The following is a 13,363-nucleotide window of genomic DNA, read 5'->3' on the forward strand; positions in this document are numbered from 1 at the left end:
TTCTATCTCTTTCTATCCCCCGTATTCATTTTCTTCCTTCCTTTTAGTCTTGCGCTCCCTCTCTCTTTAACATTCTCTCTCTGTGGGACCTATTTATTAAGTAATATTTACAGCATATCACCTGACAACACCCATTTTGGGGAGGTTCCAGCAAATGTAAAATAAAGGGACTGCAGCAGATACTTTATACTTGGCATGATCCCGCCATTTCCATCAGCAGTAGCAGCTGCATAGGACTCTAGAGGGACTGCTGGGCTGTTAAATTTACCAAGCTCTGGTATGCGAAGCCTGGTCTATGCACTGGTGATCACTTCACCTCTAACACAGCGCAGGGACAGGCTTCTTTCTGAGTCTCTGTCCCTGCGTTGTGTTTTTTTTTAGTACATTTTGGGGAAATCTAATTTCTTATTGCCACGAAGAGCGGCGACAAGAAAATATAACTATTGGGTCTAAAATACAATAATGAATAATTCTGCCCCTATGTCTCTCTTTACACAGACTGTTTTACCCCTGTGGGAATGCATCAGTGCTGAATACGATATCCGTTCATTAGGTAGACATCGCTTAGGTCGACAGTTATTAGGTCGACTATTATTGGTCGACACGGCAAATGTTGACATGAGGTTTAAAAAAAATAATAATCCCATTTTTGTAATTTTTTCATACTTTACGATCCACGCGGACTGCGATTGGGAATCATAACCTTGCCCGAATCATCGAGAGCCATGCGAGGGGGGACACGGTGCACTAATTGGGGTTTCCGGTCACTTTATGAAGAAAACAACACCCAAAAATATCCAAAACCTCATGTCGACCTTTTCATTGACTACCTCATGCCCATGTCGACCCATTTCCGGAGTCGACCCAGTCAGGGTTGACCAATATGGTCGACCTAATGACTGTCGTCCTAGTTAGTGTCGACCTAATGATCCACACCCGCTGAATACAGTGTGTGTTTAGAGCAAGCGTATTTACTGTACGTACATTCAGGTGTAATGATTTGCACATAAACTGCCGACAGTAAACAGCGGTATCAGATAATTAAGCGTCATTTATTGGAAATTGGAATAAGGATTTTCTTTATTTTGTTGTGAGACTTTTGTTGTCATTTTTCTCCTTCAGATTGAGTAATACCGGCCTGACAGACGACTTCTCACCCCGGCTGGCATTTCTTATCAGTAACAATCATTTCCTGAAGGAGATTGGCCTGTCCGATAACGCACTGGAGGGGCCTCACTTCGGTGAGTTGATGAGGACACTGGCAAGCCCAGAGTGCAGGCTAGAACATATGAGGTAAGTGACTGCTCTGCATCATCGCTATCACACGTTCATCTCCACCATCAGAAGATTACCCTGCAATTCATTAATTACTGTCTACTTTCTCTATCGTCCTAGTGGATGCTGGGGTTCCTGAAAGGACCATGGGGAATAGCGGCTCCGCAGGAGACAGGGCACAAAAGTAAAGCTTTCCGATCAGGTGGTGTGCACTGGCTCCTCCCCCTATGACCCTCCTCCAAGCCAGTTAGATTTTTGTGCCCGGCCGAGAAGGGTGCAATCTAGGTGGCTCTCCTAAAGAGCTGCTTAGAGAAAGTTTAGCTTAGGTTTTTTATTTTACAGTGAGTCCTGCTGGCAACAGGATAACTGCAACGAGGGACTTAGGGGAGAAGAAGTGAACTCACCTGCGTGCAGGATGGATTGGCTTCTTGGCTACTGGACATCAGCTCCAGAGGGACGATCACAGGTACAGCCTGGATGGTCACCGGAGCCTCGCCGCCGGCCCCCTTGCAGATGCTGAAACATGAAGAGGTCCAGAATCGGCGGCAGAAGACTCCTCAGTCTTCTAAAGGTAGCGCACAGCACTGCAGCTGTGCGCCATTTTCCTCTCAGCACACTTCACACGGCAGTCACTGAGGGTGCAGGGCGCTGGGAGGGGAGCGCCCTGGGAGGCAAATGAAAACCTATTTGGCTAAAAAATACCTCACATATAGCCTCCGGGGCTATATGGAGATATTTAACCCCTGCCAGAATACACTAAAGAGCGGGAGACGAGCCCGCCGGAAAAGGGGCGGGGCCTATCTCCTCAGCACACAGCGCCATTTTCCTTACACAGCTCCGCTGGTCAGGACGGCTCCCAGGTCTCTCCCCTGCACTGCACTACAGAAACAGGGTAAAACAAGAGAGGGGGGGCAAAATAGTGGCAAAAATTATATTATAAAAGCAGCTATACAGGGAGCACTTATTATAAGGCTATCCCTGTCATATATAGCGCTTTTGGTGTGTGCTGGCAAACTCTCCCTCTGTCTCCCCAAAGGGCTAGTGGGGTCCTGTCTTCGTTAAGAGCATTCCCTGTGTGTCTGCTGTGTGTCGGTACGTGTGTGTCGACATGTATGAGGACGATATTGGTGTGGAGGCGGAGCAATTGCCTGTAATGGTGATGTCACTCTCTAGGGAGTCGACACCGGAATGGATGGCTTATTTAGGAAATTACGTGATAATGTCAACACGCTGCAAGGTCGGTTGACGACATGAGACGGCCGACAAACAATTAGTACCGGTCCAGACGTCTCAAAAACACCGTCAGGGGTTTTTAAAACGCCCGTTTACTTTAGTCGGTCGACACAGACACAGACAGGGACACTGAATCCAGTGTCGACGGTGAATAAACAAACGTATTCCTTATTAGGGCCACACGTTAAAGGCAATGAAGGAGGTGTTACATATTTCTGATACTACAAGTACCACAAAAGAGGGTATTATGTGGGATGTGAAAAAACTACCGTAGTTTTTCCTGAATCAGATAAATTAAATAAAGTGTGTGATGATGCGTGGGTTCCCCTCGATAGAAAATTATGGGCGGTATACCCTTTCCCGCCAGAAGTTAGGGCGCGTTGGGAAACACCCCTTAGGGTGGATAAGGCGCTCACACGCTTATCAAAACAAGTGGCGGTACCGTCTATAGATAGGGCCGTCCTCAAGGACCAGCTGACAGGAGGCTGGAAAATATCATAAAAAGTATATACACACATACTGGTGTTATACTGCGACCAGCGATCGCCTCAGCCTGGATGTGCAGAGCTGGGTGGCTTGGTCGGATTCCCTGACTAAAAATATTGATACCCTTGACAGGGACAGTATTTTATTGACTATAGAGCATTTAAAGGATGCATTTCTATATATGCGAGATGCACAGAGGGATATTTGCACTCTGGCATCAAGAGTAAATGCGATGTCCATATCTGCCAGAAGATGTTATGGACACGACAGTGGTCAGGTGATGCAGATTCCAAACGGCACAAAGGTGTATTGCCGTATAAAGGAAGAGGAGTTATTTGGGGTCGGTCCATCGGACCTGGTGGCCACGGCAACTGCTGGAAAATCCGCCGTTTTTACCCTAAGTCACATCTCTGCAGAAAAAGACACCGTCTTTTCAGCCTCAGTCCTTTCGTCCCTATAAGATCATATCTGCCCAGGGATAGAGGAAAGGGAAGAAGACTGCAGCAGGCAGCCCATTCCCAGGAACAGAAGCGTTCCACCGCTTCTGACAAGTTCTCAGCATGGCGCTGAGACCGTACAGGACCCCTGGATCCTACAAGTAGTATCCCAGGGGTACAGATTGGAATGTCGAGACGTTTCCCCTTCGCAGGCTCCTGAAGTCTGCTTTACCAAGGTCTCCCTCCGACAAGGAGGCAGTATGGGAAAAAATTCACAAGCTGTATTCCAGCAGGTGATAATTAAATTACCCCTCCTACTACAAGAAAAGGGGTATTATTCCACACTATATTGTGGTACTGAAGCCAGAAGGCTAGGTGAGACTTATTCTAAAAATTTTTTTTTGAACACTTACAAAGGTTCAAATCAAGATGGAGTCACTCAGAGCAGTGATAACGAACCAGGAAGAAGGGGACTATATAGTGTCCCGGGACATCAGGGATGCTTACCTCTATGTCCCAAATTTGCCCTTCTCACTAAGGGTACCTCAGGTTCGTGGTGCAGAACTGTCACTATCAGTTTCAGACGCTGCCGTTTGGATTGTCCACGGCACCCCGGGTCTTTACCAAGGTAATGGCCGAAATAATGATTCTTCTTCGAAGAAAAGGCGTTGACAATGCTAAATTCCTTTGTCGTATAAACAACCCTTTATGAAGTCTAAGAACACTGTACGCTGTTTACTTAAGAAGTACCGTACGGGTACGCTGGTTGCGTAACGATCGCTCAGCCGTAGGCGAGACGCTCAAGCGTCACGTTCGCTCACGGCCCAGCGATCACAGGACAGCACGTTAAATGGCTTTTGACTAACGTAATGATTCGCTATGGCGTAGCAGATGCTCGAGACCACGAGGAGATCACCAGCGGCGCAGACGCTCACAACGCTATACCTTTATGTCTAAACCTTTTAACAATGAAATACACAGAATACCTTAATGTGAATACAGGGTGTAAGTGCAACCTTGTGTAACCTGACTAATTACAAAGCTGCTTGAGCGTCACCGACGCTCAAGTGAACACTTAACACTATAGGAAATACACAGATACTGGTTTAGGGTCCAAAGCCTATTAACTGTATTATATCTAATATACTTGTAAAAGGGGATAACCGTACAAATGATACACTACAATATAACAAAGACTTCCTAACCACAGAACTAAACAATAAATACAAAAAGACAATACTACACTGACCTAAATGCAATACAATACTATAATACTATGAGAGATATAAGAGAAAAGAGGAGAGAGAGAGAGAGAGAGACGGAGAGAGATGAGAGAAATTGGCTCACAGTAAGACAATGATAACATTAAATAAGAGACAACATGGTTGCAGATAAAACTACACATGTGAGAGACAATCGCTGCGCAGTTAGTCAATGCTGAATACAGCATGGGATGGAAGCTAGACTCCATTTTGAGAAACCTCCACTTGATTCCAAAGACCACACCACATGGCTGAAAGGGGGAGGGGAAGACATCCAGCAGCAGCCATTTTAGATTTGCAGGTCCAAACACATGGCACTTTATTCCAAAATGTCCAAGCCTCAAAACAATGCATATGTTCTGATTTTACAATTCCAAACCATCTAAATCACCTTTCACAATGTAATCCAACTTCCTAGAACCATCTCATAATTTCACATCCCAAACAACTTCAGTATCTCAATAACCAGAGCATATTCATCACAAGACCAGATCACAATGTAATTAACACAAACGTAACTGCATGGTGGTATTTATGATTAACAGGATATATAGTATAACTAACCAGCACAATCTATTTTAAATCTCCATAGGCAAACAAATACCACAAATACTATGCTACAGATTGTATACTGTTCCAATTTATCACAGACTTCACAGAGTATCCACAAACACCCAACAATCACACAACCAAGTTACAATATTCTATTTAAACCAGAAAGCAATCTGTCTGTTTCCTTATCTAGCCATGTGAAATTCAATACTTAGCCTTTAGTTTGGAAGATGTCCTGGGGATTTAGCCGCCATGCTGCTGGGTGCCAGGTAGCTGTGCGTGTGTGTGTGAGTGTAGCTACATTACATCTGTTCTCTGAGGCCACACCTGACCACTACCTTCCTGTTTGACCAGTACCTGGGGGAGGGGTCTTTCTTTCTCCTTTGTATATGCTAATCAGGTTCAGCCCTGAAAACTTAGTAAAAGGTTGTCTTGAGCATCCATTGTTCTAACAATATGATCTTAGCTTTTATACATATAATCATATCTATCCGCTGCAATGTCCCACAACAACACAACAGGCCTCAAACTAACCCACACCTCATTCTGCTTGCTTCAATACCAAACATGATGTGTTTATCTGGTTCGGTTCGAATGATACACATCCATGACATTAATTCATTAGCCAATTCTAAATCTCCATGATGTCTGGTGCTGTTCATTATTATAACCATGTACTGTATGAAACAAGCGCCGAATCCATCTCAGTGCCATGTCCGAGCAAATGCGTGTTTCCATATATTGCTGTGCTCGCTGCGCATATTTGCAAGTATAGCGACTTATATGTGTGCAGTTTATATGGTCTCTCTATGTAATATTTTTGACTTTGACAGTCCACCCTTTGGCAGTCACCAATAACTGCCACTTCCTAAAACATTTCAAAAAGAGAAAAATATATGTCAGGGGTTAATACATTTCCATGGTTGGGTAAGGGAGGAGAGAGGAGAAGGTGTGAAGAGGGTATGACCTAGTGAGATAGCAGAAGCATGTGTGTATGAATCCATGTTTGGGGGGTCATGTATCATCGTGCCGTACGTGTTGTACATCAAGCTTCGAGGTATTGCGAAGTATACATTTGAATTCCTTCTTATCCCGTACTAAGGGTCTGTGGATGGGCTGTCAAACTTTACCGAGCTCATTTCGGCTGTGGTTGTAACAAAATGGGGGAGCACATTTTAGTTGATGATACATGAATGGGGGAGGTATGTGGTTGCTGATATCTGTGCCTGTATTCCCTATCGACTATGTGTGTCATTACCTGAGGGTTGTAGAGATGAAGATAAAGAACACTTATGGAAAATGCAATGATATTCTATGTCAGGGAAATGTACATCTGTTGTTGAAGTTTTGTTCGGTATCTGTTGAGAGTCGTCTTCTTTGCGCTGTATTGCTCTTTGGGCATGAGCAAATAGCTTTGTCAGTGCCATCAGATTTACAAAAAATGTTGGGCTAGCGTGAGTTTAAAATACTAGGGAAACTGGGGATCCATGGCAAAGTTCATCAAGTGTCCATATCATAGGTCGTCAAAACTTCATCTTTGGTTCTTGTCTGTTGTCTGTATAGCGTCTCGTTAACTTCCTCGTCCAAGGGGTCTTTGTATCTTGGAGAAAAGCAGAAAAACAGGTGAAAGAAACGGACCGTATAATCGCATTTTCATCACATCATGGTTTCTATCATTGGGTCATATACCAAATCCAGGTTAATTACAGTTTCCTCACTCCTTAGACTCATTACCTCAGGTAGTACTTTTCCAATACAACACAATCCTTCAGAGTTTGGGGCAAGCCGCTCATACGCCTTTCTCCCGCATATGAAATATGCATCATCGGGGAGAACATATGGGACGGAATATGTCATTACCATGTTACACATTTTCCATGTGAACTCTCCTAACCCTAATTCTCCCATCTGTTTAGTACACGTATCAGTTTGTACGATATGTGCACAGTATCCTGGTGATACTTCTCCAACTCTCGTAAACCTATTTCCTAAGGTATACCTATACCGGAAAGATTTTCCTCTACTGGCTATGTGGCGTACAAGCTCTGTATCTGTAGGCATCCTATCTGCTCTATGCAAAAAGGTCATGGTTAGGTTGCTCCATGACACTTCCCAATTTCCCGGCTTTCGGGGATTGGAGATGTTAAAACATAATAGGGACCTATCCACATGGTATTGGTGGAGCTTCAAACTAGGAGGGCTGGAGATATTAAACCTCCGGTCCACCGGTCTCCCACCACTTAGCTCAAGTACCTCCCCTAACGTTAAAGGAAATGGTACTAGCCCTGATTTACTATGACCCTGAGGTACTTGAGAGCATACCCAACAATCTGTTTTATTTAACACACTACCCACTAAGGAGTGATAGTCACTCAATGGATGCCGGTCCATATGGATATTAAAACTGGATTGGCATTTCTTTATGCATCCATCCTCTACCAGATTGTCACAGAGCCTACAGATACAATTTTCTTTTTGAACTAACAATCCTTCACAATTGTTTACAAATAACATGGTTGTTAGATCGTGCCCGGTACTCGCCTTTGCTTGGTGATTGGGTTGCTATTGGAAATTTACACCTCCGTCTCAGTCATCAGGACCTTTCTGGATCCTTTTTCGACCTCGCTGGTACTCTCACCGAAACAGACTGCTCTGGTCAACATCATGGTCAACAGGAAAATCCATATCACAGTCTCTTGGGGCAAGTCCATCTTACAGGATGAGAAAAGAAGAAATTTGTAAAGGGGGTATAAGAAATCAGTTTGAGGGGGGGAGAACTTGTTACGATAATAAGTTCTCTCGTCTTGTTGTTCTTCTTGTTCTGCTGTCCTCTCAAAGGTGCTGTCTCTCAGTCTTCCAAACGAACATTCTGGTGATGCAATATTCCTTCCTAACCGGCGATCTTTCTGTAAGGAGCAAAAATCTGGCATTACCATTGGTCCAACTGAGGGGTGACATACCATCTTTAAACCATGGAAACATGAGTGGGAAGAGAGAGACAACAAAAAAACAAAAGAGATAGAGAACAATTCATGTGCATATATACATTACATAACTCGACAATAACCACCAATGAGAAAAGAGAAACAAAACATTTTTTAAACATTGTCAACATTAAGAAAACATTGTTAGCATTAGAAAAACATTGTCAGACTTATTAGGCTGTCATATCTATGTGTCTACTGGTCTCCTTGAGCAGTCCCTCCCCACCAGCACCTGCATTACTCCACTGTCTGTATCTGGCCAGAAATACATTGTGGCGGAGGTCATGCTGGGGTTTGGTAGACTTCTGCAAGGACCAAGTGGATATGCAATGTGTGAATTCTTACCAATACTCGTCAGAGATGGGGATAGAGAGAGAGAGAGAAAAAAAAAACATTTCACTGATACATTTACAATGTTTCACCTGGTCATTCCTGTGTCTTTCAGTGAATGACCTCCCAATTTATTAACCGTTACCTCAGGCTTACCATCAGTCCTAAGGATCACCTTTCCTGACTATATATTATGGGTGTGGCCCAAAATTCTTCCTATATGATCCCTGATTATAATTTGGTGTGTCATAACTTTTGCTCATTTTCATGTCTAGGGGGTCTGATTTTATGTGGGCTGTTGCAGTTACTGGCATAATGCCCTTCTCTTTTGCACAGATCACAAATCCTTAAGTTCCTCCATGTGCCAATGGCCTGGGGTTTTGGTTGATTTGATGCCTCCTCAAACGCTTGGATGCTCATCACCATCAACCGCTTTCCCTGTACCTACCTGATTCCTTGGATACCATGATTATGTCGTTGTCTAGGGGGTTCATATACCTTCTGTGAATCTTTGATCATACAGTTAGATCTTTCCTAGGATCTGGGTAATCAGACATGATTGATCTCAATTCTGGCCGGGACCAGGGATGGCGCATTGCACTGTCCTTGACGGGAATGGTTCCCTGATCGTCAGTCTTCCCATTGGGGACTGTGATCACCCTGACAGGACTAAACTCAATTACATCACCTTGTTTTGGTCTTACAATATGGGGTACATTTGTATGTGCGAGATATAAAACATTGTACGTACCTGTGGACACGACCTCACCTGACCCTCCGTTAGGGGGTTTGATTATTGCCTTTACCAATTTGGTCGCGTCCACCTGGATGTCTTGTAGGATGGCTTCTGGAAGAGGTGCCGACATCGTTCTGGGCTCACTTTCTTGTTGGTAATCCTGAGGGAAGTTTAACATGGGGTGCGACTTGCACAGGTTAACATTTGTAATTTTTACACTTTCATTTTCATAAACATTATTACATTTAACACTTTCATTCTTAATACAGTTACTAAGTGCATTTTTATCGTACAACATTGTGCCATTTCTCTGCAACCATAATCCTCTTCAATGCCATGTCTCTCCTCTCAAGATGAAAGTTAGATATGTAAGTTACATTTCTTTGCATTTCACTTTCCTGTTGCCATAACTGCAAACAATCATCATGTTTAACTCGTTGTTTCCAGGATTTTATGAGACTGATCCTTTGCCTTAAATTATGCAACACCTCTGAGTCAAAACTACCTATCCCGGGAAATGGTGCCTTATCCCCCGCAGTCATTCGTGTCCATTCATCACAAAAGGTCTCAGTGTGGGGACCATATTTCCCCCACATTACTAACCGAGCAGACCCTCGGGGTCTGCAAGCCTCTGGAGTCTGAATCCTGACCTCCGACCGTCTCTGTGTTGTGCACTTGGCTGCCATTGTGGACCTTTTTAACACAGAAAAACTTCCTAAAATGCACCAAACACAGAACTTCGTTGGAAATCCTTAAAGCTCTTCCACTGAACTTCTTCTGCTCCGGGTATCTCCGGTCCGCCTTCTAGCAGACACGTGTAGCCGTTGCAGGCCCTATCTCTAGAGATTTTCCTGAGAAAATTCCCTTCCTTTTTCTTTACACAAATCACGCTTGCATGTACTCCCTACAACACGTATGAGGGCAAGATTTACGCATGGATATACGACCTCATATCACGTTGCGTTATTGGTCACACATACAACCGTGCGGTCCAATCGTACCACTTATAGACACTTGTTGCCCATAAATGGTAGGATCATTGGAGTCTCCCTACTGTGCTCCAAAACAGCCAGAGCGTAATACAACGAAAACTTTATCACACTCTGTTGCACGTTTTCACTCAGATCGTGCTCATCACGTTCCACATAGATCACACAGATCACAAAGTCCACAAAGCGGAATTCAATACCGTTTTATCACATAGATCACAAAGTCCACAAAGCGGGATTCAATACACTCATACCGTTTTCAACCCACTATCATTCTTATAGTTTTCTGATCAGAAAAATCATTTCCCGTAGTCTGATAGCTCTCCCCAGAGGCGTTACAGTAAAGTAAGGTATTTAAACTAAATTTTGGAAACTGAACAAATGTGTGCTATTGTCTTGTGGCTTCTGTATCGCCTTTGCGTTATTTCAACTTATCGTGACTTGAGCTACGTGGGCGTAACCGGACGCTCCGTTGCATAATGTACGCTGCGTGCGTCTGCCTTTGGATTGCGTACGCTCTGTCCTTGTAAGCACACTTGTACACAGACCAAGTACGTTCACAGTAACACACTACACGTTTATCAATGTGAATGATCTTTAAGTGTAATCATTCACTATACACCACCCAAATCTCCCTTGTATTCTTAGGCGAGACTGTGTGCGTGCTTTACAAATTACCCCTTAAATGTATTACTTTTACACTTTAACTACCGAGTAGCAACAAATCTTTCTTAGCACGTTATCAATGCAAATGGCAAACAGGAAGGTGAGATGTGAAACTTACACAGATGAAAATGCAATTCTAAATTTAATCTAATAACATACATTGATGTAAGCACATGCATATAGATATTACATATAAGTACCAATCACTATTACCTATGATATAGATTAAATAAATGCATAAAAAAAAAAAACTCATTAAATGATGATTTCTTTTTGACAGTGGATGGCTGATTGTTTCCTGAGTCAACTGAAAACCAGCCGCTCAGAAAAAAATAATTAAAAAAATTTGACCTTCCCAAAATGGCCGCTGCTCCTCCCCCTTCCACCTCCATGAGGGTCACACAAAATGGTGGACAGACCATGCGGCCTCTTGTCACAAAGAAAGTCATCATTCAAAACTCCTAAAGTTATTCTAGGCCTGAGTGTGTAGTTGGCACCAAATTGAAATAAAAACCAGATTTTCAAAGACAATAGCGTACTGTTCTTACCTCCGGTCCCGGATTCCCTCAGCACCCTTTACTAAGCGAAACAGACGCTTATCCAATCAGCACTGCAAGGAATATGATCCCGCCCTTTGCTGATGGATAATGTCTGCTGATATTACCTAGCAGAGATATGTGAAGGACAGGACGAGTCCCCCAATTGACAATGCTAAATTCCTTTGTCGTATAAACAACCCTTTATGAAGTCTAAGAACACTGTACGCTGTTTACTTAAGAAGTACCGTACGGGTACGCTGGTTGCGTAACGATCGCTCAGCCGTAGGCGAGACGCTCAAGCGTCACGTTCGCTCACGGCCCAGCGATCACAGGACAGCACGTTAAATGGCTTTTGACTAACGTAATGATTCGCTATGGCGTAGCAGACGCTCGAGACCACGAGGAGATCACCAGCGGCGCAGACGCTCACAACGCTATACCTTTATGTCTAAACCTTTTAACAATGAAATACACAGAATACCTTAATGTGAATACAGGGTGTAAGTGCAACCTTGTGTAACCTGACTAATTACAAAGCTGCTTGAGCGTCACCGACGCTCAAGTGAACACTTAACACTATAGGAAATACACAGATACTGGTTTAGGGTCCAAAGCCTATTAACTGTATTATATCTAATATACTTGTAAAAGGGGATAACCGTACAAATGATACACTACAATATAACAAAGACTTCCTAACCACAGAACTAAACAATAAATACAAAAAGACAATACTACACTGACCTAAATGCAATACAATACTATAATACTATGAGATATATAAGAGAAAAGAGGAGAGAGAGAGAGAGAGAGAGAGACGGAGAGAGAGAGACGGAGAGAGATGAGAGAAATTGGCTCACAGTAAGACAATGATAACATTAAATAAGAGACAACATGGTTGCAGATAAAACTACACATGTGAGAGACAATCGCTGCGCAGTTAGTCAATGCTGAATACAGCATGGGATGGAAGCTAGACTCCATTTTGAGAAACCTCCACTTGATTCCAAAGACCACACCACATGGCTGAAAGGGGGAGGGGAAGACATCCAGCAGCAGCCATTTTAGATTTGCAGGTCCAAACACATGGCACTTTATTCCAAAATGTCCAAGCCTCAAAACAATGCATATGTTCTGATTTTACAATTCCAAACCATCTAAATCACCTTTCACAATGTAATCCAACTTCCTAGAACCATCTCATAATTTCACATCCCAAACAACTTCAGTATCTCAATAACCAGAGCATACATATAATCATATCTATCCGCTGCAATGTCCCACAACAACACAACAGGCCTCAAACTAACCCACACCTCATTCTGCTTGCTTCAATACCAAACATGATGTGTTTATCTGGTTCGGTTCGAATGATACACATCCATGACATTAATTCATTAGCCAATTCTAAATCTCCATGATGTCTGGTGCTGTTCATTATTATAACCATGTACTGTATGAAACAAGCGCCGAATCCATCTCAGTGCCATGTCCGAGCAAATGCGTGTTTCCATATATTGCTGTGCTCGCTGCGCATATTTGCAAGTATAGCGACTTATATGTGTGCAGTTTATATGGTCTCTCTATGTAATATTTTTGACTTTGACAGCGTCTTAATTATCCCTTACTTGGACGATCTCCTGATAAGGGCATAGTCCAGGGAACAGTTGGAGGTCGGAGTAGCACTATCTCGGATACTGCTACAACAGCACGGGTGGATTCTAAATATTCCAAAATCGCAGCTGATCCCGACGACACGTCTGCTGTGCCTAGGGATGATTCTGGACACAGTCCAGAAAAAGGTGTTTCTCCCGGAAGAGAAAGCCAGGGAGTTATCCGAGCTAGTCAGGAACCTCCTAAAAACAGTGCATCAT

At 43.4% G+C, this 13,363-nt stretch overlaps 1 protein-coding gene across 1 annotated transcript in view; it reads left to right on the top strand.

The window, feature by feature from the left end:
* LOC134980794 (uncharacterized) overlaps positions 1-13,363 on the top strand; it is a 377,631-nt gene that overhangs the window by 22,767 nt on the left and 341,501 nt on the right. The window contains exon 7 of the mRNA XM_063947760.1: positions 1,123-1,293. Within this exon, the coding sequence (XP_063803830.1) occupies positions 1,123-1,293 (171 nt within the window). The remainder of the gene's footprint in view (positions 1-1,122; positions 1,294-13,363) is intronic.

The sequence above is a fragment of the Pseudophryne corroboree genome, chromosome 12, assembly GCF_028390025.1.
Source record: "Pseudophryne corroboree isolate aPseCor3 chromosome 12, aPseCor3.hap2, whole genome shotgun sequence".
In the NCBI taxonomy this organism is placed as follows: Eukaryota; Metazoa; Chordata; class Amphibia; order Anura; family Myobatrachidae; genus Pseudophryne; species Pseudophryne corroboree.